This window comes from Xiphophorus hellerii, chromosome 20 (assembly GCF_003331165.1).
Source record: "Xiphophorus hellerii strain 12219 chromosome 20, Xiphophorus_hellerii-4.1, whole genome shotgun sequence".
NCBI lineage: Eukaryota > Metazoa > Chordata > Actinopteri > Cyprinodontiformes > Poeciliidae > Xiphophorus > Xiphophorus hellerii.
In genome coordinates, this window is record NC_045691.1 from 18,517,228 (window position 1) to 18,542,718 (window position 25,491).

Consider the following 25,491-nt stretch of genomic DNA (forward strand, 5'->3'; position numbering starts at 1 on the left):
AATTTGCTCCAGTTCTAGAGAATCTGCACCTTCTTTTTGTTTCTGAGAATGGTTACACAACCCTGTGCTAAGTGGGTCAAGAGTTTCTTGGAAGTTTTTGGGTAAACATTTTTGGTTCCTTTATACTGTAGTAGAAGTGACAACATGCACACATTGTGTTCAACCTGTTATCACTGTGAAGCTGTGGGCCACGGTCAACAATCATTGTTTATCAGAAATAACAAACCAGGTCGCCCTGGTGGCGTCTCATCCTGTCAGAGTGTGTGGGTTTGTTTCATTTAATTGCATAGGAGTGGGCTAAAAATACAGAAACATCTAAAAATCACCGTTATTCTGAAACAAAAAACACGCACATAGGTAGGGCACTGTGGAATAGTGTTTGTATTTAGAGAAAAAGAGCTTTTTTTAAATCCAGTGTTTATGTGGTGTTGCTTCTCCCTTGTGAATTCTTCGCAGTGAAAAAAAATAAACTATTTATATATTTCATAATAAATGGTCAAATGATTGTTTCCGTATGTTATCGACTGTTCAGCTCCTTAAAGTAGTGTGGGCAGTAAAACACAGAATGTTGTAGATTTCCCTATCGTTTTTACATGAGATAGCATCATTATTACTTTAAAAAGTGAGTGTGTTGCAACAGAAGCTGCATGTTGTGGTGGTTCCCACCTGACAGAGGGCAAGAAATTAATCCCCTCCCGCTGTGCGGCTCTAAAAATAAACCTCTGAGCTTTCTTTCCTAGACAGAGATAGCCTTGTGATTATAACATGCCGATGATTCCCTCATGGGATTCTGTCATGAGTTTCACACCAATCTCTTCCAATGTTGTCATATCAAATAAATAGGAGGGTAAAATATTATTTTACAAAACTAGGAACAGAAAACTCTTGGTACATTTTTTAAAAATATAAACCAAGTTAACTTTTTCCATACAGTCAGTTCTAAGAATATTTTCATAATTTCATTTACAAATGTTTGTGACATTAGAAAACAATTCAGAATTAAAAAAAATAAAATTAACCCAGACAAGTTAATAGAAAAATGCTGTTATGGTAGTCATTTATTACAGTTTGAAAAAAATATTTCTAAGCAATAGAAATATCACGCTATTTTTCTCCAGAATCTTGAAAAATTAATCCTTTTCATGCTTTTTCAGAGTCGCAAGAACATTGGGGGGGAAAAAATAATAATAATATATATATATATTTATATATATATATATATATATATATATATATATATATATATATATATATATATATATATATATATATATGTGTCAAAACCCTATTTCAAACCCTTTTTTTTTTTTTTTTTAATTACACAATTATCCCAGCCAGGATTCATAGGTAGCAAAAGAATTTTAAATTCACTTTTGGCACAGAGTTATGATCAGGGCCGGCCCAAGGCTTAAGCAAACTAAGCAGCCGCTTAGGGCCCCAGGGCCACTAAGGGGCCCCCTCAGTGGAGCTGATTATTTTTTTAGTAATAATTTCTATGTCATTGTAATATAAAAAACACACAATTTCACTATGAAGTGATTTGTATTTACAATAATATATATTTGATAATGTATGTAGAAATTATTATTTTATTGATAAAAAGAAAAAATAAATTGCTCTTGGGGGCCCCTGGTGGTCGCGGTAGGTACAGCACGCTTCACGGTGTCGAGCTGCTGTGCAGATCCCTTCCAAAGGTCCAAAGCTTTTAAGTTAGCAAACAATGTCTCAAAAAAGGACTTATCCTTCAGGGAGGGAGAAAACAAAGAGGAAGAATAGAGAAAAGCCGCGATAAAGGTTTGTTTTATGTGTCTTGGTAATGAAATGTAAAAGATTTGTAAAGCTGCTAATAGGAAATTAGCTTGATAGCGACCTGGAACGGTCCAACATTTATGCTAGCATATTTATGTGAAACTGAGTTTAAACTTTAAATGAATTGATTCTCCTGCTTGGCTCTGTATATTTCTGAGGTATTTTGGCTTCAAAACGCCGTGTTTGATAAGAATAATTAAAACTTCTCAATGTTTGACATTGTCTAGCAAAATGTTTTTACGTCAGGCTACATGGCTGCTACATCGATGAGCTGCTCTATGCTGTAGTTGGGGATTTGTTGTTTGCTGCTGAGCTTAATCATGTTGTGGCTAAAACAAACATTATTTTGACATCAACTTCTAAGTTATGTGAAACTTCAGTTAAAATCATTTGAGGCTCAGAATCAGTCCAGTAAAAAATCCACATTCTCAGAGGAGAAAGACTCACCTGGTATAAATTAAATTTTAGCTATTGGAGTAACGCTTAAGAGAAATTTATTTAATCAAAGAATGTCATGAATATGTGTGTAGGGCTGCACCGATTGCAGTTTTCTGGCCGATCTCTGGTTACCAATCTTAAAAAGCCTGACCAGCAGATTTTGATTTTGGCTGATATAAATTTTTTTGTCTGAAATGTCGCTAAATATAGCCAGAAAGTCACTGAGTTGGCAACAGTGGGGTGAATATTGTTAACTGCAAACGTACAGACCTGACCTGGTGGGCCGGTCTGTCAGTCAAACCTCTCACTGCAGAGCAGAAGAGGACAGAGACCGATTTTTAAACTATTGCTGACGAAAATAAGATTAGGGGATAAGATGGGATTCACATGTAAGTATCGGCCAATCACGATCCCCCAAAAATAAGGAAATCGGCGCCCAGAAATCAACTGGTCAATAAATCAGTTGGCCAATAAAGTTACCATATTATACATGTATATAATGTAAACAGCACTGCCAAAGATGCAATAAGTTTATAGCAGGTGTGTGAATGACCTAATGATCGGGCTGCCGACTGCAGCCAGTCCATGTTGTTAGAAGAACAAGAGGGCCCCAAAACCACATTTTGCTTACGGCCCCATGGGCCAGGTCTGGTTATGATTATTGTTAGATAAATGACTTGCGTATATTTCATTTTTTAGAAATGTCTTTTTCTGGACCAAGAACAAACTCTCTCAATATTCCACATGGGAAACAAATGATCAATTTAAATCTTGAATATCTGTTTTATTGTTCAGATTCCTTTTTTTCTGAAGAATTTACAACCTGTGAAATATGAGCCAAAAAATGTGAAAGTTTGCATTATTTTCCCCAATTAATGTGTGATCTTATGCTAATATGGGTGATGTGTTCATGTTGGATATAAAAATGTGTTTAAAAACCCAAATCAATTTTAAATGTAGTGATTGGTAATGATTTAAAGGCCTAAATGTTTTTTGGAATAACTTAAACTCCCCTACATCACATTCACACCATCTCTGTGAGCAGCAAGTGAGCTTTTGTTTTTGTCTACTTTGAACATATTTAAATCCAACCCAGTGTGGTTTGGTTTGTATTAATTTCTGCTCAGCTGTGAATTTAACAACTTGACACATTAATAACTCTTGAAACTCCACATATCTTATTTCTCCTGCACCTGTGGTTAGCTGTTGACTTGCTTTCATTTATCTAACAGTACAAATCCTTAAAATAAGTGAGACTGAGAGGAGTCTTTATAGTAATTTCAAATCAATACCAAATTGCTGTGTCTGTCTGCTTCTCTACAGTGAATGGTACCTGAACGGAAACTATCTGGTCATTATCGTCTCTGTGGCAGTGATATTACCACTGGCTCTGATGAAACAGCTAGGTGAGTGTGTCATTTTATGGCTTTTATAAGAGGAAACCAATTTTATCTGTACGCCTGTAAGAGCTTATGGTGCACTAAAAGCATTTTATTAAAGAAAAAATGGCAAAAATTCATGTTGGAAATTGAGCAAACAGGCACATAATTATAGTCTTTTGTCGGCAGTTTGTGTCCTGATGACAGACAAAATTAAATAAAAAACATGGATGATTTCCCAGCCATTTCATTCTAATATTCTCACCTTCCTGGCATAATGGCCCAAGTCACTGCTTGCCAAAAGTCTCAAAATAATAGATAAAAGTTTGTGGTTATAATTAGGCCTGTCACGATAACAAATTTTGCTAAGCGATTAATTATCTAAAAATTCTTGTGATAAACAATAATATTGTTTGAAGACCTTTTTACACTGGTTTAATGGAAATGAAGTAATAATGCATGCGATTTCCTGCCAAAGATAGATACACTTTATTTTTGAAAGAACACTTAAAACTGGAACTAATGAACAAAATGAACAAGACAACCAAAAGCAACTTGTAGTGTCTCAGGATTGAAGTCTACATCTGAAGTGGTTAAATGTCTTGGATCCAAACATGTTTAGAAATTTTTATGGTTAATCTTGCATTTATTCACCTGGGTTTTTATTACCTTTTTTTCTGTCTCAAGTAGCTTCAAAGAAACTTTTTTTTCCCTTCTTCTTTTCCTGGTGCTGCAGTTTGTTGGACACCACACGGCACGATCAAACCCGATCGAACTGTTATTAATAGGATTTCTGTCGGCTAATGTGTGGTCTCTCAGCTTTTGAAAATGGGCCGACAATCGGCCAACAGCTCTAAGATCATGTAATGTGCGCTGAGCTTTACACTAAGGAAATGAGGAAGGGAGGTTCAGTGGAGAGCACTGGAGTTAAGCCTTTTTTCGTTCAGTGTCAGAAAGAGAAAAAGGCCGGAAGAGACGATAATGCCGATAATTAAAATGAGGTCGATAGTTTTAATTTATTGTGCGATTAATTGATTTATTGTTTATCGTGACAGGCCTAGTTATAATGTGAAAAAAATAGAAAAATATATTCAACATTTTATGTAACTTAATTAGACATGAGCTTTAGGTTTTTGTTAATCATTGCCATGTACTCTGTGATGATATTAAAGGCTAATAAAGTGTTTATTTTTCAGGATACCTGGGATACACCAGTGGATTTTCACTGAGCTGCATGGTGTTCTTCCTTGTTTCTGTGAGTCTTCTGGTCATGAACTATACATATGTGTAGTGTACATGTCACATGTTGTCTCCTGTTCCTGGTCTGTGTCATGCTGACCAGATACACTGGGATCTTCCCACCAGCTCTTTAGTATTTCCTACATACTGCTATGGACTAATGTTTGCATGCTGCAGTCCCTGGCTGTTTCCTTCTCTGACCTAGTTTTGGCTCTGTGAGCTGTAATCCACTCGCTGCCTTCCCTCTCTCTCTTTTTTGTTGGCTTTCTCTCATTGACATATTTCCAGCCTGTCCCAATATTAACCGTCTCACTGCTTTTTGGGTTGCTGCAACACCAATTGTCTCTGCACTCTGCACAGGTCATCTACAAGAAGTTCAACCTCCCTTGTCCGTTTGTGGACTTCGCTCCTAACAGCACTCAGAGCGTGGTGAATGTCACTGTCAACGACCCCGGTGGGGAGGACAATCCGGCCTGCATTCCCAAGATGGCCAACCTCAATACACAAGTATGTCTGCATGTCACTTTCTATGAAGCTGCAAGTTCACCTGCACTGCTATGGGCACTGAAAGCCACCCACTTATGTCATAGTCATTAGCATGTCGCCTGTCCCTTCTCACAACCAAAGCATGGGAATCCTGGTTTGAAACAGATCAGAACCTGCTGCAAACCTGTGTAACTTTATGACCGATGCAGGGCCCAAAGACAGAATGAACCCCTGAACTGCCTCTAGGTCAGTTTGCCTCCATGCCAATTTGTACCCCCATTTTCTTCCTGTGGATTGTCATTTTGTTCCTTTTTATTTGCATTTTGTCCCTGTGAATAAATCCTTTATCTTATTGAAACAATGCATTTCCCATTTTATTTATAAAGGAAAGAATGATTCAAACCTTTTTGGCTCTTTGTGAAAAACTAAATGTCCCTTAGACCTATAACTGGTTGTGCCCCTCTTGTCGTCAATTCCTGCCATCAAACTTCTGCGATACCTGAAATTTAATGGTTTTGCAAACCTTTTCCAAATTTATAGATGTCAATTACTTTATCATCTGTTTTTTAATTTATAGATGTCAATTACTTTATCATCTGTTTTTTAATTTCATTTGAATTGGCACATGATGGGTTGCCATTTGAAATCTTTTAGCCTATTACTTAGGGCCAGGTTTTTTTTTTATCTCTTTTTGTATTTACTCAAGTTATCTTTAGCCATTATTAATATTTATTTGACCACTGGAAACATTTATGTGTGACGAAAATATGGGGGAAAGCACTTTGAATAATCTTGAAAAATGCCCACACTTTGCTTGTAATTCTTATGTTCTAAAAACTTTCTATTGCATCTTTTTTACCACTGATCATGGATCTGATCCTTGTGTCAGTCGACCCCTGCTGGTGGATATTATTTAAGAAACTTGCATAACATTTCATGACATTAAACTAATAGAAAATTGTAGAACATTGCTTTTAATTGTCCATTACTTAGTTAGAGAAAGTACTTAACCTTTCCCCAGTTGGTATGAAGTCTGCTATGGGGGACAGAACAAACCAAAACTACAAGGATACAAAATGGCAAGGTGGCAAAAAGACTAGAAATCATTTGGTCTCTGAAGTAATGCGGCAATTACTAAAGCATTTGATTTACACAGAGAAACCATAAAATTTGGACATATCAGGACCAACAATTGAGATGGAAAAATATTGGACACTTTTCTAAGTTCCTTTTGGTTTTTAAAATCCTTTCTTGACACATAATCTTAGATGACCCTTCATTATGGTCTGATCAGTCTGAACGCAATTGCATAATTTCATTGAGCAGTTTTACTTTTCAGAGCAGCAGCAAATATTCTCTCGTTGCTCCAGATTTTTCCTAAAACCCTATAAACATTTTGTCAGCATCCCCGTACTTTTTCTCACTCAACTATGACCAATCCCAGCTGGTTAGCAGCTTACAAGGCACCAAGGCATTTTTAAATAGGCTAAAGCTGGTCTGCTGCCAGGCCCAAGTTAATCACAAGAAACAATTAGCTCTCTGTGATGTGTCAGAGGGAGCAATGGGCAGTGCAGCCAGAAGTTGGTGGTAAGACGGCGGGGATAGCGCTGCTGTATCTATGGTGACCTGTTGGGGTTCATTTACAGACGGCCTACACCATTCCAATCCTGGCGTTCGCCTTTGTGTGCCACCCTGAGGTCCTCCCTATCTACACAGAGCTGCGCAAGTATGTTCTTATGATGGAAACCTCCTGCTAACTTTGTTTTGGACGAGACATTAATAAACAGAGGAAAGCTACTGTTTGTGCTTTGTGCTTGGCTTGCCATATTCTGGTCACATGCACTGCTTTCACTGTATTTTGAAATGTCTCTGCACTGCTTTGGGTTGTGTAGCATGTTGTTAGCTGAAATGTACAATCCCTTGTTGAAAAAAGCTGCTAATGTTTTCTAGGGTTAAAGGTGAAGGCAGCGTTTGTATTTGGTTTAACAGGCATTGCTTGGAAACATAATCAAACTGAATATTGGTGTAACCACATGATGATTTTTCTTTCTGATTTCAGTCCCACTAAGAAAAAGATGCAGCATGTGTCCAATATTTCCATTGCAGTCATGTACGTCATGTACTTCCTGGCTGCTCTGTTTGGATACCTAACTTTCTACGGTAAGCCCTCGTATTCTCTCATTTTTGACAATTTGCGTTTCTCTCTTAGAGAACATGTTTCACTGCTGGTTTGGTTGACTAAAGCGTTCAATTCTTTCATAATGTTAAAAAAACGCAAGCGTTTTAAAATTCAGCTTTCATTTAATAAATTTAACTTAATTTAATGTACCAAAATTACTAAATACAAATCTATTGAAATAAAATGGTAGTAAATTGAAACCTGTAACTATTATGATACATTCATGCCCTCTAGTGGCCTCTAGTAAAAAAAAAAAAAACACAAGTCCCTCCATGATTATTGACTGTTAAAGATAAGAAAAATAGGCTTCAAATTTTTATTTTTTTCTATTGTATATTATACTATATGAAATAGAGAAATAAACATTCATGTTAAAAAGGAATTCAATACCTAGAAAATGGTATTTGATCTGACATTTTTTAAAGAAATTTCTTTAGTTCACTGTGACACTATAGGTCATTTGTGACCCACAGATTGTAAAACATTTTTACCCCATTATTGATCATTGATAATTGAAGGATATTAATGGAGATGGACACCTGCTGTAAATTTATAGGGCCATATATTTTTATGATTTTAGGGGTTTAACAGAAATATAATATTAACCTTTATTTATGTTTGGGTTGCTATTCAGAAACTTTCAGTCATCGAAAATATAAAATCAGACTTTGTAAAAGAAGTTATGGTGAGACATGTTTTGGAGACAGTTCAATCATCTTTCCTCGTGTATCTTAAAATCTAACTTTATATGAAGCAGTTTTTGAAGAAAAATGTATCAGATTTCATATTGTCATTTACTTTCATGACCCAATTAATTAAAGGAATAAAAGTATTTACTTTAAATACTTTTGGGAGACTTTTAAGATCTTCAGGGGTTTAGAGCTGTGTTTTTTCCTCTGAAATTAGAATATCTTTTCTCTTACACCCCTCAAGAAAGTGCCGCTATAAATCATCCCGAGCCCCGACTCCCTTTTCTTGAGGACATCCCAGTTTTTTTTAGAGGGCTTAGATCTATGAAGTGATATAGCATTGGAGGATGGGTGATTTTTGGTTTATTAAAGAATTTCTGTTGAGTTGGCTTTATGTTTTAGTTATGCTGCTAAAAGTCCTGTAAATAGCCAGAATTCAAATAGATGTCTAATTTTACAAAGTAGTACCCCATAATTTCTCTAATTTTGACATTTTACTTTGAATCTCTGTTTCCCTGTTTTGGCCACTTGCAGATGAAGTGGAAGCAGAGCTACTTCACACATACAGCCGCATCGACCCTTATGACACTTTAATCCTTTGTGTGCGAGTGGCTGTTCTCACTGCTGTCACACTTACAGTACCGATCGTGCTCTTTCCTGTAAGTACAATTATTTTAGCACTCAATGTTTACACACAGGCTCGTCAGCCGATTGCCTTTTTAATTAAAATATTGTCTTTTGCCTTGACAATATTTCATTATTGTCAAAGTTATTAAATTAATAAACAATTAAATCCTTTTGTGTTATGATCAGGTAAGGAGAGCAATCCAGCAGATGATGTTCCCCAATAAAACCTTCTACTGGCCTCGTCACATTGCAATTGCCATCACTTTGCTCACGTTCATCAACCTTCTGGTCATCTTTGCCCCAAACATCTTGGGCATCTTTGGGATTATTGGTAGGTTAGATTAAATTGATCTTGAGAAAAAGATGTGAATTCATCAGATTAGAATTGGAAACCCTAAGTTGGAATAACTTGATAGATAATGAATAGAGACATATTGGCGGCTCATATTCATACTCTTTTGCCTTGACGATATTTAATTATTGTGAAAGCAAATGGGCATAAATGCTGTTTTATTAGTTCAACAGAAGTGGGTGGAAACTGGGCTAAAATAAAGAAGTTATACTCTTCCTTCTCAACTTTGAGGTAATATGTATCCTATACAATTTAACTAAGAAACATTGAAATCTTTGAGACGAAAAAATTAAAAAATAAAGATCTGCATAGCCTGTTTGAGTGTGCAGGTTTTGAGAGATATTTGCCACGCCCTTTACGATGTCTTCTGATAAAAGATTTCTGCATCCCTATTCCTTAGTCCAGACATATATAGTTCATAAGTTATTCATGAAGTACTTGGCATTGCATAGAAACTTTTTATTTTAGAGGTCAGCAGCCGTAGAAATTCTAACAGTCATTTTTGGTTTTGGTCCTACTTGATGAAATTTATCTCAAGTCACAAAATATACATGAATAAAACAAAAATATCTACCATATAGAATATATTTTTTTTGTTTTTGTGGTTTAATTAAACTAATTCATTTTTATGTTTTAGAATCAAGAAATCCTCAAGTCTTTACTAGATAGCTAATATTTTTTATGAATGAAATGTTTCTTATTTATGGAGAATTTTGGAATAAAATAATAAAATGGAAGTGTATAATGCAAAATTATTCCTTGTATCTGATGTATCACTGTTGTGGAAAATCTGGGCAGAAATGGCATTAAAATAATAAGAAAGAACTACACCAATCATTTTCTTGCTTTAAAAACATTAAAGTTGGATCTAATTTTTGATCAGAAAACTAACAATAGCCATAAATCGCCTCAAGAGGTGCATAGAGCCATGATTTTTCTGAAAACGGATTTTTATTCCTGCTTTTTAGAACTATAGTTTTACTTAATAAACTTTTATATTGTGAACCTTCCCTATTTATCCTCAAAGTGGTGCATCTTCTGCAGGGTTTAATTTTTCACACTGACATTATTTATAAATAATTGAATGTATTTTATGTACTTTCAGGTGCCACATCCGCCCCTTGTCTCATCTTCATTTTCCCTGCTGTCTTCTACATCCGAATTGTACCCAAAGAAGAGGAGCCTCTGCGCTCAGTTCCAAAAATCCTGGTGAGAATCTCTTGGAAATATTGCTCAAATCCACTGTCCTTCATTTACACCAGTTCAACAATGGGAGGACTTCTACATTTATTTAAATCTATGAAAAATATTTTTAAAAAGCCTTAAAATAAAAGTTTATTGCATTGGCATAGTCTTTTGCTAAAAAAAAAAATCCTAACTTTAATTTGAGTACAGCTATTCAAAAACCCTACAGAAGAAGACTTAGACTGACTTTATTGTCATTTTGCATGCACAGGGTGTATACAGAACGAAATTTCGTTGCATACGGCTCAGGACAGTATTTTGAGCTTCCAATGTTGTGAGGTTACTCCAGAATAAAATAAAATACAGTATAAAATATGAATATAAATATAAAATATAAAGTATAAAATATAAAGAAGCATGTAGTCAGAGATCAGAGCTACTGCATCTGGGAGAGACCACAGTTCTGAGAGTGAGATTGCAAAGCTGTGCTAAAGCCCAACCATAGAAAGAACCAGTTTATTTTAATAAAAACCAGCACAATAACACAACTTAATATTTGTTGCAGCAACACCAGCGATACAACATGCAGACGTACACTATCTGTATAAATCCTATCAGATATGTTTGCATTTTTAATAGAAGAAAAATTAAAACATTTTTGGACACCGCTGTTCTAGGACCAAACTAAATCTGTTAAGAAAAAAGAAAAACCCAGTAAGATCAACAATCATGTCCTGTAAAAGTTAACGTTTTTGGTATCATGCAGCCACTTAATCCTCCCATTGGTGTGTCTCTTCCTTGAACTCTGTGTTTCTCTTTCAGGCCGCCTGTTTCGCTGGGATCGGTTTCCTATTTATGATAATGAGTCTCAGCTTTATCATCATTGACTGGACATCAGGCAGCAGTAAAGCGAGCAGTGGTCATTAGAAACCTACTGTATTATTTTTTTTCAGCTTTTATATTGTTTGGATTTGGATTTTGTGTTGTAATGTTACTATTTTGATGTCCAATCACTGATGTTTGAAGATGCCCTTCCTTTTTTCTAAGAGAATATCTGCTACAGAGATGAGAGTTTGGGGATGCGGAGCGTCTCTCTCCTCTCTAAGCTCTCTGGTTCTGGTGGAGATAAATTGTACTGTACATCCTACCAAACAGTAACAGTGGATCCAGGCCAGTAGAAGTGCTTGGGAAGTTTTAACAGTTAATTTACTGAAGTGCCAGATGTGTGATGATTGACTGTGACACTGGGAGGCTGAGTTTTGTGAGGACAAAGTGGAAAAGTAAAGATAAAGTTAGCTCCTGTCCTGAAAGGATCTTTAATATGAAAACTACAAATTACATAGATATTTTGATCCGTCTCCTGTTTACCAGCTAATGTAAAATGATTTATATATATTTTGTAGAATTTCTGTACTTAGAATTAATTATATAATTATATTTTTTCCACAGCAGTTGCACTTTAAAAGTGCAAAAGACAATTATCGCTACATTTTGGGCACTACTTTTGCTTATTACATGAGAGAACTACAAGCACACTTATTACCGAGAATAAATACGTGGCCAAGTGATTCAGCTGACAAAGCTCAAAAATGGGGCCTTTTCCTCAAGGTGTGCCACCTGAACATTAAACTAACTCTTGCTGCTGCTCTTTATTTTATATCTTGAAGTTTTCAGCTTTCTCTCAATTCTTCCTGTTGACCAGGGTGTTAAACTAAAATGTAAAGCACAGTTACATATGTCCTATCAGATATAGTCTAAAAAGTGTATTGTATTGTTTTACTGGATAAAAAACTAAGACTGATTAGCTAGTTCTGGATAACCCAGAAGGCACATTTTGAATTCTGCCAACATAGCACAATATATGCCTAAATTGTGCAGGTATTCCTTGTTTTCAGTATTACTTTGTAAGAGGACAGGTAGAAATGGTACTGAGGACCTCGTCTGTTGGATTGCTTAGCCCCAAAAAGATAACCACAGTGCAGAGGAGACTGCTGATGATCAGGTTGTATTATCAGATAAACCTGGGGTTGGGCTCTTGGACAATTTGATGAACTGTTTTTAAGTATTTGCTAGTCGTAATATGAGATAACCAAAACATACAGCGCCTTGCAATATTATTCATGCCCCTTGGGCTTCTAAACATTTTCTCAAGTTGCAGTGTTAAATAACATATTTTTTCAAGATTTCATGGGATAGACCAACACACAGAGCACTTACGTTTGAAGTGGAAGTATGAGGATTCATGGTTTTCATAATTTTGACAACTAAACATCTTTTTCATGCATTCTTATTCATGAATTTGGAGTCAATACTTTGTAGCATCTGATCAAATGAATTACAGCTGAAAATGTTTTGGGGTATGTCACAGCTAGATTTAAACATGTACATACTGAGATTGTTGGCCATTCTTCTAAAAAAAAAAAGAGCTTAAGTTTTGTCAAACTGAATGGAAAACAACTATGAACAGCAATTGCCTCAGATTCTCAATTCAGTGTAGCTCTGGACTTTGGACCATTTTAGCAATTGAATTTGATCTAAACCACTCTATCACAGCTCTGGTTGTGTGTGTAGAGTTGTGGTCCTGCTGGAAGGTGAGCTTTAGTATACAGTATTTTGTGGCCTCTAATGGGATTTCTTCCTTCTTTTCACTCCCCCATAAAGGCCAGATTACAAGACTAATAGTTGTCCTACCTGAGCTGCGCATCTCTGGAACCCTTCCAGTTACCATAACCTCTTGGTCCTGGTATGAACCAATTTATTAAAAAAATAAACAGCACAATAACACATCTTGATGTGTGTTGCGTGTGTAAATGATGGATTGAACAGAGCTCTGTGAAATGTTAGAAGATTGGGACATTGCTTCATAACCTAACGCTACTTTAAACTTCTCCACAACTTTCCCCTTGACCTGCCTGCTGTGTTCTTTTGTTGCACAAAGAATCACTCTGGGGGTATCAGAGTAGCAGGAATACAAAAGAACATCAACCTTTTGGTTTTAAATTTGTATTTCTTTCTACTTCACAATTATTTTCCATTTCGTGTTGATTTATCACATAAAATCACCCTGAAATTCGCTGATATTTGTTATTGTTACCTCAAAAATGAAAAATAAAAAACCTAAGGGGTATGAATATGTTTTTGCAGAGTATTGCACAAAAGAAACCCCACCAACAACAGGGTCACTAATCAAAGAGATTGCTATCAGTAACTGGAAATGGGAAATATTAGGACAAGCCTTACTGACACTAGTCCGTCACGCACACTAGTGACCGATCATGTCTGTCTCAGCTGTAAGTGTGTCTGTTATTTAGCAGGTGGTTAGCAAAGCACTATTACTTCAAAAAGCACAGCAATGTAGACCAGTTAATGAGATAAAATGCAAATAAATATATCTGAAGATGTGACTTAAGGGTAAGCTCCTTTTGTTTAACAACATTTTTGATTGTTCTGCCTAATGTAGTGGATTAGTAACATATGAATAACCTGCAATAACCCTATTAAAGTTAACATTCCTTAGAGCCTCCATGATAATGAATATACTCCTGTTATGTGCTCCCTGAATATGATGAATAATTTATTGGATGTAATGTTGGAGGTTTTTGAGTGTCATTTAAAAAGAGAAACCATGATTCCACTGTAAGTGAACCATACTACATTTGTGACGTTTTAACTCCCATCTACACTATACTCCGATCAAAAAGTATATAATAACGTAAGTGTTCCTCGTCTACCTTCGATGGGTGAAGTGTTGTTCAAAACGTCATGTTGGATGTTTTATGTGGATATTTCGGATCAATCCGAGTCAGTAATGAAATGCAAAATGATTGTTTTTCTCACGTTTGATTTTTTAAAATATATAGTGAGTGGTTTATCATCATTGGTGGTCACGTCTGTCTTCCTCACTGCTTCTTGGCAGACACAAACCTACTAACTTAGGAGTCCTCAGTAAGATGTTGGGCTTGCATACACTTCAATATTGTTTTCTATGATAAAAAAAAAATCTTACACCAGACTACTAAAAGTGCTGTATGAATATATTAATATTGTCCTGTTTGTCTTTTGTTACACAACAAATCTCTTTTAATCCCCTTTTATTTTTATTACCTTATATATGTTTCTTTTATGTGTTTGTTTGTGTGCAGAGGAATCATCTGCATCAGCCATTGCAGCATAACTTGGTGTTTGATGTTCAGCTAATTTATGCTTTTATTTCTCCCCTTCCTTGTTTGAACCTGATATTTGGCTGAAGCACAAGTAGGCCATTTGATTTAATTAATTAATAATAATAATAAGGTTGCACAATGATATGTCTTCACAACATGCACAAACAGACAAACATGAATAAATGACGCAACAATAAATGAGGATACAACAGGATCTCTGAGGAGACCTCGGTGTTGTTTGGCCTCCTTGATTGTGTGATTTCCTAATATGCATTTGATTGAACAGCATAACATTAATTAAATAATGACATCAGCCAGCATTTATAAATAATGTATATAAATGTATACCCTTTATATTCTATATTCATATCTAGTTTATATAATGTAAATAGCAATTAAAGATTTAGTCCAATTAAAAAAGTAAATGTAATCATTTTCAAAGTGCTTTTAAACCTTATTGTCCTTCAATTTATGTCTATTTTCTTGTATCTCTATATTTTAATATGTTGCTGGCAGTTATTGTACTGTAAATGATGTTGCAATAAAGATAATGGGGTAACATGATTTCCTTATCTTCATTTCTCAGATGTGATCATTAAATGCTAGTTTTTATTTAAATACCTAACTCTTGGGCATCAACACTTTTGTATAGTGTCTGAGACACTATACCATGATCTACCACATGATGGCGCTACAGAACTGGGAAGAAAACCTTTTTCGGCGAGGATGTTTCTTTTTAATTTTTTTATGAGAATTCGGATTGAGGACAAGTTGCATAGTTTGGGTTCAGTATATTCTGATTTCCAAGTTGGACATTCATTGAAACGCCTCATTATTTTTAGCAGACCAATTTAATTGGATTCAAAATCGGCGCCATTGATTTGTAAATCAGATAACGTTTACAAAGCGTTTGAATTATTAAGGCATAACTTTGAAAAGACGATGCGAATTTAATTGACTATTTTATCATTTAAGTTTTATAAAAGTACAGCAAAATATTAAGCAAATCAATATCAGTTAAGCTATTACCGTGTCAAAACTAGTTTCCTTTATGTTTGATCATGGCATCATGGTAAGCTCTGCACTTAACTTTGGACATCACTAAACTTGATTACAAACTTTTGCATCTGTTAAAGAGGGAAATAAGCTCTGCGTCCTTACTGACTACATTTCCCATAAAACACTGGGAGGAGGCGGGTTTTTCTTAGTAGGGTTCGCTCTTTTTACAACAAGAGACAGACGAGCCAGTCAGAAGTGAGAAAAGAGACTGGGAAGTTGGCAGAGGAAGAACGTGTGACTTGAAAAGAAAATTTATGTTTATACTTTTAGAATAGTGTCATGAAAAGCTCAAATGATACATGTGCAAGTACATGTCCAAACATGTCCAATGATATTTCAGGAGGTAAGATTTAGTCCTCCAACCGCTGGGTTGCCAGGTTGAACCCCTGCTTCATCAGTTTTAGTCATCATGTTGGTCCTGCCTACAGTCCTGGTCAGAGGTCATGTTGGCACTGATTGCATGGCAGCCTTGTTTTTATCACTCTGCCCCAGGGCAGCTGTGGGTACAATGCAGCTTACGTGTGAAAGCACTATGCAAGTACAGGCCATTTACCACTTACCATATTCCTCTGCATATGTGAAGGACATTTGCCTGAAAAGACACACTGCGGCGTTTCCCAACCCTGGTCCTCGAGGCACTCTGTCCTGCATGCTTGACATGTTTCCCTGCTTCTGCAGCTGACTTCAATTGATGACTGATTAACAGGCTTTTGCTGAACAGCAAGCATCTGAATCAGATGTGTTAAACACGAAGGACAGTGTGCCAGGAGGACCAGTATTGGGAATCATTGGACTACTGATTTAATGGCACATTCTATTTGCACTGTGATGTGCAAATGTTGCAGTTTCAAGTAGAAGGAAAAAAGAATCTGATGTAGCAGGAGATTTTAAGAGGTCTCAAGAATTTGAAATCAGCTCAAAATAGCACACAGGTGAGAACATTAATAACAACTCCCAACATGCCCTCTAAGAAAGTTCAACATTAAAACAAGTTACAAGATGCTAAAAAAAAAAAAATCACTAAAATCTTTAATTCAGGTTCTTGTCATTGTTGATGTGAAAGTGCATGTGTGCATAATCAGAAAGTGACTTCACACAATTAACTTTCATGGGTTGCTTTCCAAGAAAAAAACATGAAAGCCATGACTGAAGTTTGCCGACAAGAATTAAGACCAAGGCAATGATTGCTGGAACAATGTTCTCTAGAGACAGATGAGTCTAAATGTAATTGTTTGAACACCAGAGCGGAGGACGTGTTAAATATCAACTATGAATCATGGAAATGGAAGCATCACAACATGGGAAAGCTTTGATAAACCAGGACATACCCAGTTCCTAGAATCCGCCATAAATACTACCATGTGTGAAAGGGTGATTGTGGAAAGCTTGAAACCATCAGTAAGTTCTACTTCAGAAAATAAAGATGAAGAACTGGACCCTTCAACATGGTACCTGGGAGCAAATGCACCAAGTACTATCTGAAAATGAGGATGAAAGTCAATGCAAAAGATAGAGGTGGGCAGAGCAGCCAAAAGTTGTACTAAAGCAAAAGTAGCACTACTTCAACAAAAGTAAAAGTAAGAAGTAGTAATCTAAGAAATGACTCAAAAGTGAAAAGAAAAATGATATACAGGCTACTTGAGTATTTTATATATTAGTGGTTTCCCCATTGTTGGCTTATTATTTTATTTGTATTTCTTGTATTGTTTATGCTAAATAAATAAAATTACCTTACCTTACCCAGTGTTTGATTGTCCCTGAATGACAATAATCATAATATGTCTTAGTTATTGTATAATTTTCATTTGCTACAATTTTTGTGTTTGTGTTGATCTTTCTATTGTTTATAACAAAGACATTAAATGGGGGGGGGGGGAACAAAATCCTGAAGTAACCAAGATAAATAAAGACCAGACATTAATTTCAAAGAACAGAGCATTTAATTTCGCTTTCTAATGTTTTTCCAACGTGTAAAATGCTCGACAAAAACTCCGCCCTGTCCTCACCCCGCCGCACACTGCGCTGGCGTCGAATTGGTGCGGATCCATCAGCGCTGTGTAGCTGCTGGGCTGGGGAGGTGACTCGCTCTCCTGTCGGTCTGAGGGGAACTTAACGGCGGCGACGGGTGTGGCTTCAAATGTGATAAATCTCTACGCGGGGAAAGAATGCGCGCAGGCTTTACGGATTAGGACGAATATTTACATTAGTCAGAGAAAAAAAAAATCCACGGGAAAAGTGGCGAGGGTGTTTTCGGTAGCTTAACTGGCAGCGGGGGTTTCTGCGTGTGTTCGGTTTTGAACAGCTGGAGTACTTTTTTTTTTTTTTTTTTTTTTTTTTAATGCTGAACTTCGTGGGCCGTTTTCGTGTCTTTGACCTGCTCTGATGATCCGCTGTGAGGACTAGCAGAAAGTTCACCCAGAAAAGTTAACTCAAGCCGTATTTTTGGACTAATAGGGAACAAATGTTGACTTACTCAGACATTAACTAGCGTGTGTTTTGAGATTTTGCCCAGAAATCCCCAAATTCGCGTCGTTTCACAGTCGCAGATGAACAGAATCCGTCACGTTTGTCGCTGAACACCAAAAAGGGAAGTCGTCTCTTACTCAACTTCGGCCCTTGTTTTTGCTTTAAACCCGGGGAAGAGGGAGGATTTCGGACTGTTTCGCTTGTTAAACTTCCCCTACCAAACAGCAGACCTGAAGCGCGCACTCGGAACCATGGGTTGTACTGTGAGTCAGGAAGATAAAGCCGCGGCCGAGAGGTCCAAAATGATTGACAAAAACCTGCGAGAAGATGGAGAGAAGGCGGCGAGAGAAGTGAAACTGCTGCTGCTGGGTGAGTACACTCTGTCACAACACTTGACACGGGCTTGCAAAATTGATTTGCAGGTTGTGTAACTGCGTGAAAAGTGCCCAACAATAACAAAATAACAGGTAAAAAGCCTTTGAATGTTTGAAAAATGACACTTTTGACCCGACCCACCTCTGTAGAACTAGAGTTTATTAAGCAGTGAAGCCCAAGAAAGACAATTGCTTTTGTCGTTTTATGGGTTTTTTTTCTCGCCCAGTGTCACACATGCTTTAACACAAACATGAAAGCTCCTGCGTCAGTGCCTGGGAAAGTTTAGAGCAGCAACATTACGGTTGCTTTTTACGGCTCTGTCCTTGAAAGCCAGTTTCACAGCATGTTCTATGTGGGCATTGCTGTGAGATTGCTGGAAAGTCTTGTTGTTATTATTAGGTTTTTTTTTAAATTGTAAGGTCAGTTTTCAGAGTGACCTCCTCTCAGCTGTGCCCGACTAAAGAGGGAGGTCAGACTTGGCAGGGTCTGGTTGACAATGAGTGGGCTGGCGTTTGGATAGAAGATGAACAGCCCTGTCTGTTCCCAGGACAGACACACACACACACACACACACACACACAACACCCACACACACACACACCCACCCCCACACCCACACACACACACACACTTCTCAATCCTTTCGCAAAGGATTGAGAAAGACTTTTTTATTTTTGCAGGCCTTTGTAATATCTCCAAAGTTATTTATTGTCTTTTTTTATTTTAATGAATTTTATAGTAGCAAACATGTTGCTTTTCTTTTTTTAGTAATGAGGATTTCCTGAGCTTTTTTTCTGTGCTTTCTTAGTGATGACAGAGATACATGCTTATGTCATCACCCTGTTCCTTCTTTTTTTGTTTTTGGAAATATTTGGAATATTTAAACTAACTCATTAGATCATTTAGTATGCTGCTTTTTCCTCCTCTCATTTTTCGTCTATTTCATGAGGAATAGGGCAAGCTGAGTTAAAACCCGATAAAGATCTTGTTCACAGAAAAATGTTAAGGCAAGGGATTCTTCAGATGTTGGGCTGAGACGTACAGGAGGGCACATCAAATGTACAGATTCGAAACAAGTAAAAATTTTCCGTCATACTGATTTTGTGTTTTTAAGTCATTTTGTTGAGATACCACAAAGAAACCTTCAGTGTGTCGAGGAAAAGGTGTTGACAGACAGAATGGTAGAAAAGATGTTCTCCAGAGTACCAAAATGGAAAATACTATCATTTATAAAAATGTAATTCTCAAAATTTTATTTCAGCAGTAAGAATAATTGCTTTGTTTTCAATAAAAGCAGGTCATAAATAACGTGACATGGGGAAGCTGTGGCAAGGTTATCATGCTGTGGGGATCTCATGCTGTGCCCATGCCTGCTCTCCACATGAGGCTCATTCGCTAAAACTTCACGTCACATTTCCAGGAAGTTGACCTGACTAAATGTTTTTGCATGGAAACTGACGGGAGCAATTGACAGGAAGCAGATACGGCACGTTTATCGTCCGTTAACCCCTTTTAAAATCCCCCGTTTAGTTCCAAAAGTCAAACTTGTGCAAAATAAATAGCCTAATTATTGCATTTGGCATCTTCTAACCATAACCATAATTCATCAGCCTCAATGTTGTTGCCCCAAAGCTGCTATTTGGGGGAAATGCCATTGGATGAGAGAGACGGATAGATGCAACCACTCTCCCTCGCTTTATCATCTGAAAGGCTTCATCTCAAGCTTACCCTCAAAGATCGAAGTCGATGTAGAAATCGGTGGGAATCGTACCGCAGACGGCTGCAGTATAGGATCCAGGGCATAGTGCAAACAGTAAGTGTTAATACCGCTTCAACTTTGCCACATTTTAGGCAAAGTTAAAACACAGATTTTAATGGAATTTATTGTGCTTACATACGATGGATTTACACTGGGTAGTGAAGTGCAGAAATTATACAATATTTTTCTCTTTTTTTATTTATTTATTTTTTTTACAACAAAAATCTGAGCTATTTGCATTGTGTTTTCATTCCCCTTGAATCAGCACTATAAACACCAAGATTTGCACATGAAGAGACTGACTTTATTTTTCATTCTCTATAAAAAAAATGTGAAAGTTTTGCCACCCAAAATCAGTTGGATTTTTTTCTGGACTTTGACTCTGGCCATTCTAAGACAGGATTTCATTGCACCTCCAGCAGTTCAGGATTCATGGATTTATCAATTTGCAGATTTTATTTGGAACGTAAAAGGCAAATTTTCCAAAAATGGTTTATTTGCAGGTTTGCTGTATTCAAAAGCAAATGCAGCTTGGGAAGCTGAACACCCATGCACAACTTTATGCACTATTGGCTGGCATACAAAGTAGCTGATCTAGGAGCATATTAAGATATATTTGGTGTTTGAATTACTAAAATCCGCAGCTATCAGTATTTCTAGAGGAAGTTTCAGTTATTTGCACTTCTAGTCGTATGTTTAAGGTTTTTTATCCTGCTGTAAGGTGAACTGTTTGGGGTCAACTCTGTAGACCCCAAACAGTTTCTCTTCTGTTATTGTTCTGCTATTAGCTAAATCCATCTAACTAGCTTCCCTTTCACTGCTAAAGAAGAAAACCCCTTCACCATTATTCTGCCACCATCCATGTTCTTGCTGGGGTCGGTCTTCTCAAATGTGAATTGAATTGACTAATTGGTCAGCCTCTGATGGCCATTGTTTGCACTGGATTTTACTTAAGAGTGTCAGAGTAAAGGAGGTGAAATCTAAATACATATCAAATATGTTCTTAAACATTTTTTTGCATCTTTTCCTTCCACTTCACAAATGTGCTCTGATTTATGTTGGTCTATCATCTTGGTGTTGGTGTGGTTGTCATGTAATGGGTTTACTTACGCAAGGCAATGTGCGCACGAACTGTTTGGGGTTGAATTTGTGCACCAGACTTTGATTTAATGTAGGAATCAGTCAGTGCAGCTCATTTTGAAACGTTGACTCTCACAAGTATGTTTGTCTTTTGTTTTCTGACGGAGCACAGATCATCGATCTTAAATCGATGGTGAACGCACACCACCTCTTCCTCTCTTGGCTCTCTGAAGAGGAGGCTGGGTTAAGTTGTGCCCTCGGACAGAGGGCTAATTACACACTCAGCTCTGTGGAGCAGGTCTTACATCAGTAATTACTGTCTACTTCACAGAGCGAGGGTTGGGGCAATTACAAGGGAGTTTGTGTTCCCCCTCCCCCTTTTCTTGTGCAATTACCAAATTCTGTCTTCGCTTGTGAATCTTGAACTAGGACATAAACCTGGACTGTCCTTGAAAGGTTTCACTGTAAATGGTAAACGCAGAGTGCAGTTAAGGACAGGTGTATCAAAGGCGCACAAAACAAGCTCAGATAACTTGTGTTAAGTGTTTAGTTTAACTTTAGTCGTCTATTAAAGTTTTTTTTTATTTTTTATTATCCTCTCATAACTCTCAGGCTACAGCATGCAATAGCTTACAGCTGCAGCTGAAACGACACTCCTGCCCTGGGTGAAGGATGTAGGGTAGAGGTGTTACATCCTTTAAGGGGTGTCACATCACTTATTTTCTAAGCGCTCTGGTACAGTAGCATCCCCATAATTCCCATAGTCTTTAAAGACTCCGAGTTGCGTTACGGGGTTTCGGTTTAAGTGAAAACCTCATTTCTTGCATTTGCAGGCGGAAGCGGCGATGCTCGTTTTCAATCGGCTCTCGAGTCGTTGCGCCCTTCAGCAACTCACCGAAATCCAACTGCAGAAAGCCTAATTGAAATGAAATGTTGCCCCCTCAATATACAAGTAAATTTAATTAGGGGTTTCCAAGGTAACTGCTCTGGTTAATCTTCCCTCACCCAAAATAAAAAGGGAGATGGGGGAGAAGAAAGAAAAGGTGATGTGAGACTGTTTTGCCTTGTTTGTTGTCTCTCAGAAAAAAAAAAAAGCCATTAGTTAATGTGACCAGTGAGGATTTCCTGCCGTCGAGGTTGGAGACGTCCAACGTCTTGTTTGTCCTTAAAAGAACACTTAGGTTAATTTTACTCTGTTTTGGGAACAACAGGTGCACAATTCAGCATAAGGTGCGTAAATTCAAAGTACACCACTCTCCCCACTCCTCACAGCCTCCGTAGTAAACAGACATATTTGCTGTGAGGTGACAGACTGTGCTGTTATGTAAATGCATCTCTATACCGACTGTATGCAAACAAGCCTCCTGCGGGCGTGCAGTCCAGAAGCTTTTACCACGAATCTGTTAGCGCTGCACTGAACATGCCCTCAATGTGTTTACATATTACTGTACACGTGCAGGAAAACTCACTGGAATATGGGAGAGATTCTGGCTAGGTTCTTATAAAAGAAGGCGCTCGTCGTAAAATAAGTGGAAGGTACGGCACTGTTTTTATGACATGCTGTGTGTAACGTGCTACATATCAGTATCAGTTTATGAGTGGTTCAGTGCTGCAGCCGTGGCCTCGATTCTATAAAAGCAGTTCTTGGAGGTTGCAGCTGCTGACATGCAATGCTGTAAATGCTAAAACCAGGAATGTTTTGCAAACAGGAGGTGTAATTTTCTTTTTGTCACTGTGATTGTTGTTGCACTTACAAATAGAAATAACACATTTTGAGTTGTGACATCAATGACACTGAAAACCACCAAAGTGAATTCAATACAATATTATTTTTTCTCCCTCCTTTTTTAAATTTAAAAAAAAAAATTTTTACATAGTTGATTTTGTTATTAAATGGCAGAGTTGACCGAAAAAAAAAATGGGCAGATTTTTTATTTGTTTTCAACTGTTTTTCCTCATCTACACATGTTGCTGAACATTATTATTATTACTCAAGTTATTGTTTTTTCGTCTTGAATTAAGTTCAGTATTAAACTTTAGCAGCACATACAGTCCATCCTTCAGGGTTTCATGCGGTCATTTATTTACTGCAGACTGACCTGCTGAATGACTTCACAGGGTGACATGTTCTCCTGCGGTCAGCACTGTGCAGACACTGAGCGTCTCCCTCTTATTAAAGTCACAGGGAGAGCTTAAGTGGGTGTCAGGTGTAATCACAGTTGGCTCATTATAGAGGTTCCCGTTTCTGCAATGGAAACCTTTCTCCCGGACGTGTTGCTCAAGAATAAATATGTCTCCTCTTCAGAGGACGCTCCTCAAGTGATGGAATCTTTCTGCAGCTTTATTTCAACAGAAACCCTGGCAATTCTGAAATTTCTCAAATGAGCTGTTGCTTTATATATATTTTTCTGATGACTTGACCGTGTTTACTCAACAGTCTACACCACAGCACTGCCCAATTAGCTGTATGACGCACTGGTAGGCAGGGCCGTGAATGTGTCTGCGAAGAGGCTGAATATCCTGCAATTACAGCGAGAGCTCTGAAGATAAGACCAGCTCCTGCAGACTGCGCGTCTCAGTGCAGGTCCACAGAGACTGAACGCTACAGTATTCTTTCTGCTCTGAATATGGTGATATCTTAAAAAAAATAAAATAAATCACCACTGCCTTAATTCCCACCTCCACTCTTCAGTCCACGTCCCTTCCTTCCTCCTGCTGTTTTAGAGACACTCCACAGCAGCACACTGGGCATATTCAGGGATTACATTTTAAGACTGAGGATGTGGGGTTCTTGCAAAGTTCTGACAGATTTCAAATGTTTAATAAGGTGCAGGAAATTCGGGATGACTGCACAACCTCCCCACCAAACATGATCTGACTTCTAGGAGGAAAACTCTGGACTCTACTCTTGGAGTAACGCATACAGTAAAGATTGTTCCCATACAATCCTTACTGTACGGTTGTATCAATCATACAGTAAATATTATTATTATATCTAATCATACGGTAAATAAATGGTCCTTTGAGTAAGTTAGTTTAAAAAAAAAAAAACACTTCTAAGACAGTTGTTCTGAAATGTTGTGTTTTGGTCCAATTTAAACTTAATGATTTAACAAAAGTGTACATTTTATGAAAAATCTGGTAAATATTTCCACTCTGTGGGTATGAGTGAGATTTTTCTGGTGCCTCAATGGGCAATATGGATGTAGTTTTATCAAAATGTTTTGTGAAATTTCTGACAGTGTTGATACAAGTGATCATAAAAGTAATACAACGTCATCATCACAGTCTTATTGGTTGTAAACTTCTCACTGCAAACTGTATGAGCAGTTTGGAAAAAATTTTATACTGATAATTATTGGCATATTGCAAACATCATTGATTAGCTCATCAGCATTGTCTTTAGATAAATAAGTGGTAAATGCACTCAAATTATATAGTGCTTTTCTAAAGGTTTATACTAGAGGCACATTCACGCTCACAAACATGCAGACAGATATCCACCGATCGGTTGGTAACTAGGGGTTTACTACCTTGCATGTGACAGGAAGTAGGAGAATTTGACATTGCCCGGTCCTACTGCAGTTAAAATGAAACAATTAAAAATACAAACCGAGTGAGGGCTCACAGCAAATATTCTTTAGCAGGGCAATGATTAAAAGTTCCCCACATTCCTCCTGCTGACTGAATACTTTCCCACATGGCGGCCTGTCTTTGAACTTCTTCTCTAAATCCCAGAGAGGCTCGACATGCCAGACAATGTGTTGGGTGCTAAAATGTAGCTTCATGAAACCATTAGCTGAAACAAATCCAACCAATAAGTTTTTCTTTTTTTTAATAATTGAAGCTATCTGGTATTATAGCATTTGGTCTTTGTATGCTTGTAAATGTTCTTTCAAACAAGCCTTCTTACAGCATCACCATATCAAGTTTCCTTCTTTCTTATGTTTTAAGCGCCTTTTGGTCCAGTGGGACATCTGGAGGTTGGTTGTCACTAAGCATCCATGGAGTGAACCATTATCCCCGTTTCTGCTGTCATGCAATCCATTTTCTTTTTTTTCCGTCATGGGAAATGAGTTTCCTTCAATCTCCTCCATCTTCACAGGGTTATCTTGTCAGTATTCTGCTCTAGAGGGCCCATTGCTCCGGGGTTCCCTCAGGGCCGAGCCTGCACGCTCTGCGTTGAGATTACACATGTCAGGACAG

At 37.4% G+C, this 25,491-nt stretch overlaps 2 protein-coding genes across 3 annotated transcripts in view; both read left to right on the plus strand.

Moving 5' to 3' along the window:
• Positions 1-15,110, plus strand: part of LOC116710355 (sodium-coupled neutral amino acid transporter 3-like) — a 42,159-nt gene extending 27,049 nt beyond the window's left edge. For both annotated transcript variants that reach the window (XM_032549371.1, XM_032549372.1), the window contains 9 exons: positions 3,571-3,653; positions 4,823-4,881; positions 5,226-5,372; positions 6,998-7,077; positions 7,411-7,511; positions 8,754-8,878; positions 9,033-9,177; positions 10,304-10,407; positions 11,206-15,110. In XM_032549371.1, the coding sequence (XP_032405262.1) occupies positions 3,571-3,653; positions 4,823-4,881; positions 5,226-5,372; positions 6,998-7,077; positions 7,411-7,511; positions 8,754-8,878; positions 9,033-9,177; positions 10,304-10,407; positions 11,206-11,310 (949 nt within the window). In that variant the 3' untranslated portion in view covers positions 11,311-15,110. The remainder of the gene's footprint in view (positions 1-3,570; positions 3,654-4,822; positions 4,882-5,225; positions 5,373-6,997; positions 7,078-7,410; positions 7,512-8,753; positions 8,879-9,032; positions 9,178-10,303; positions 10,408-11,205) is intronic.
• Positions 15,111-17,692: 2,582 nt separating this feature from the next.
• Positions 17,693-25,491, plus strand: part of LOC116710254 (guanine nucleotide-binding protein G(i) subunit alpha-2-like) — a 53,073-nt gene continuing 45,274 nt past the window's right edge. Inside the window, exon 1 of the mRNA XM_032549186.1 lies at positions 17,693-18,440. Within this exon, the coding sequence (XP_032405077.1) occupies positions 18,323-18,440 (118 nt within the window). The 5' untranslated portion in view covers positions 17,693-18,322. The remainder of the gene's footprint in view (positions 18,441-25,491) is intronic.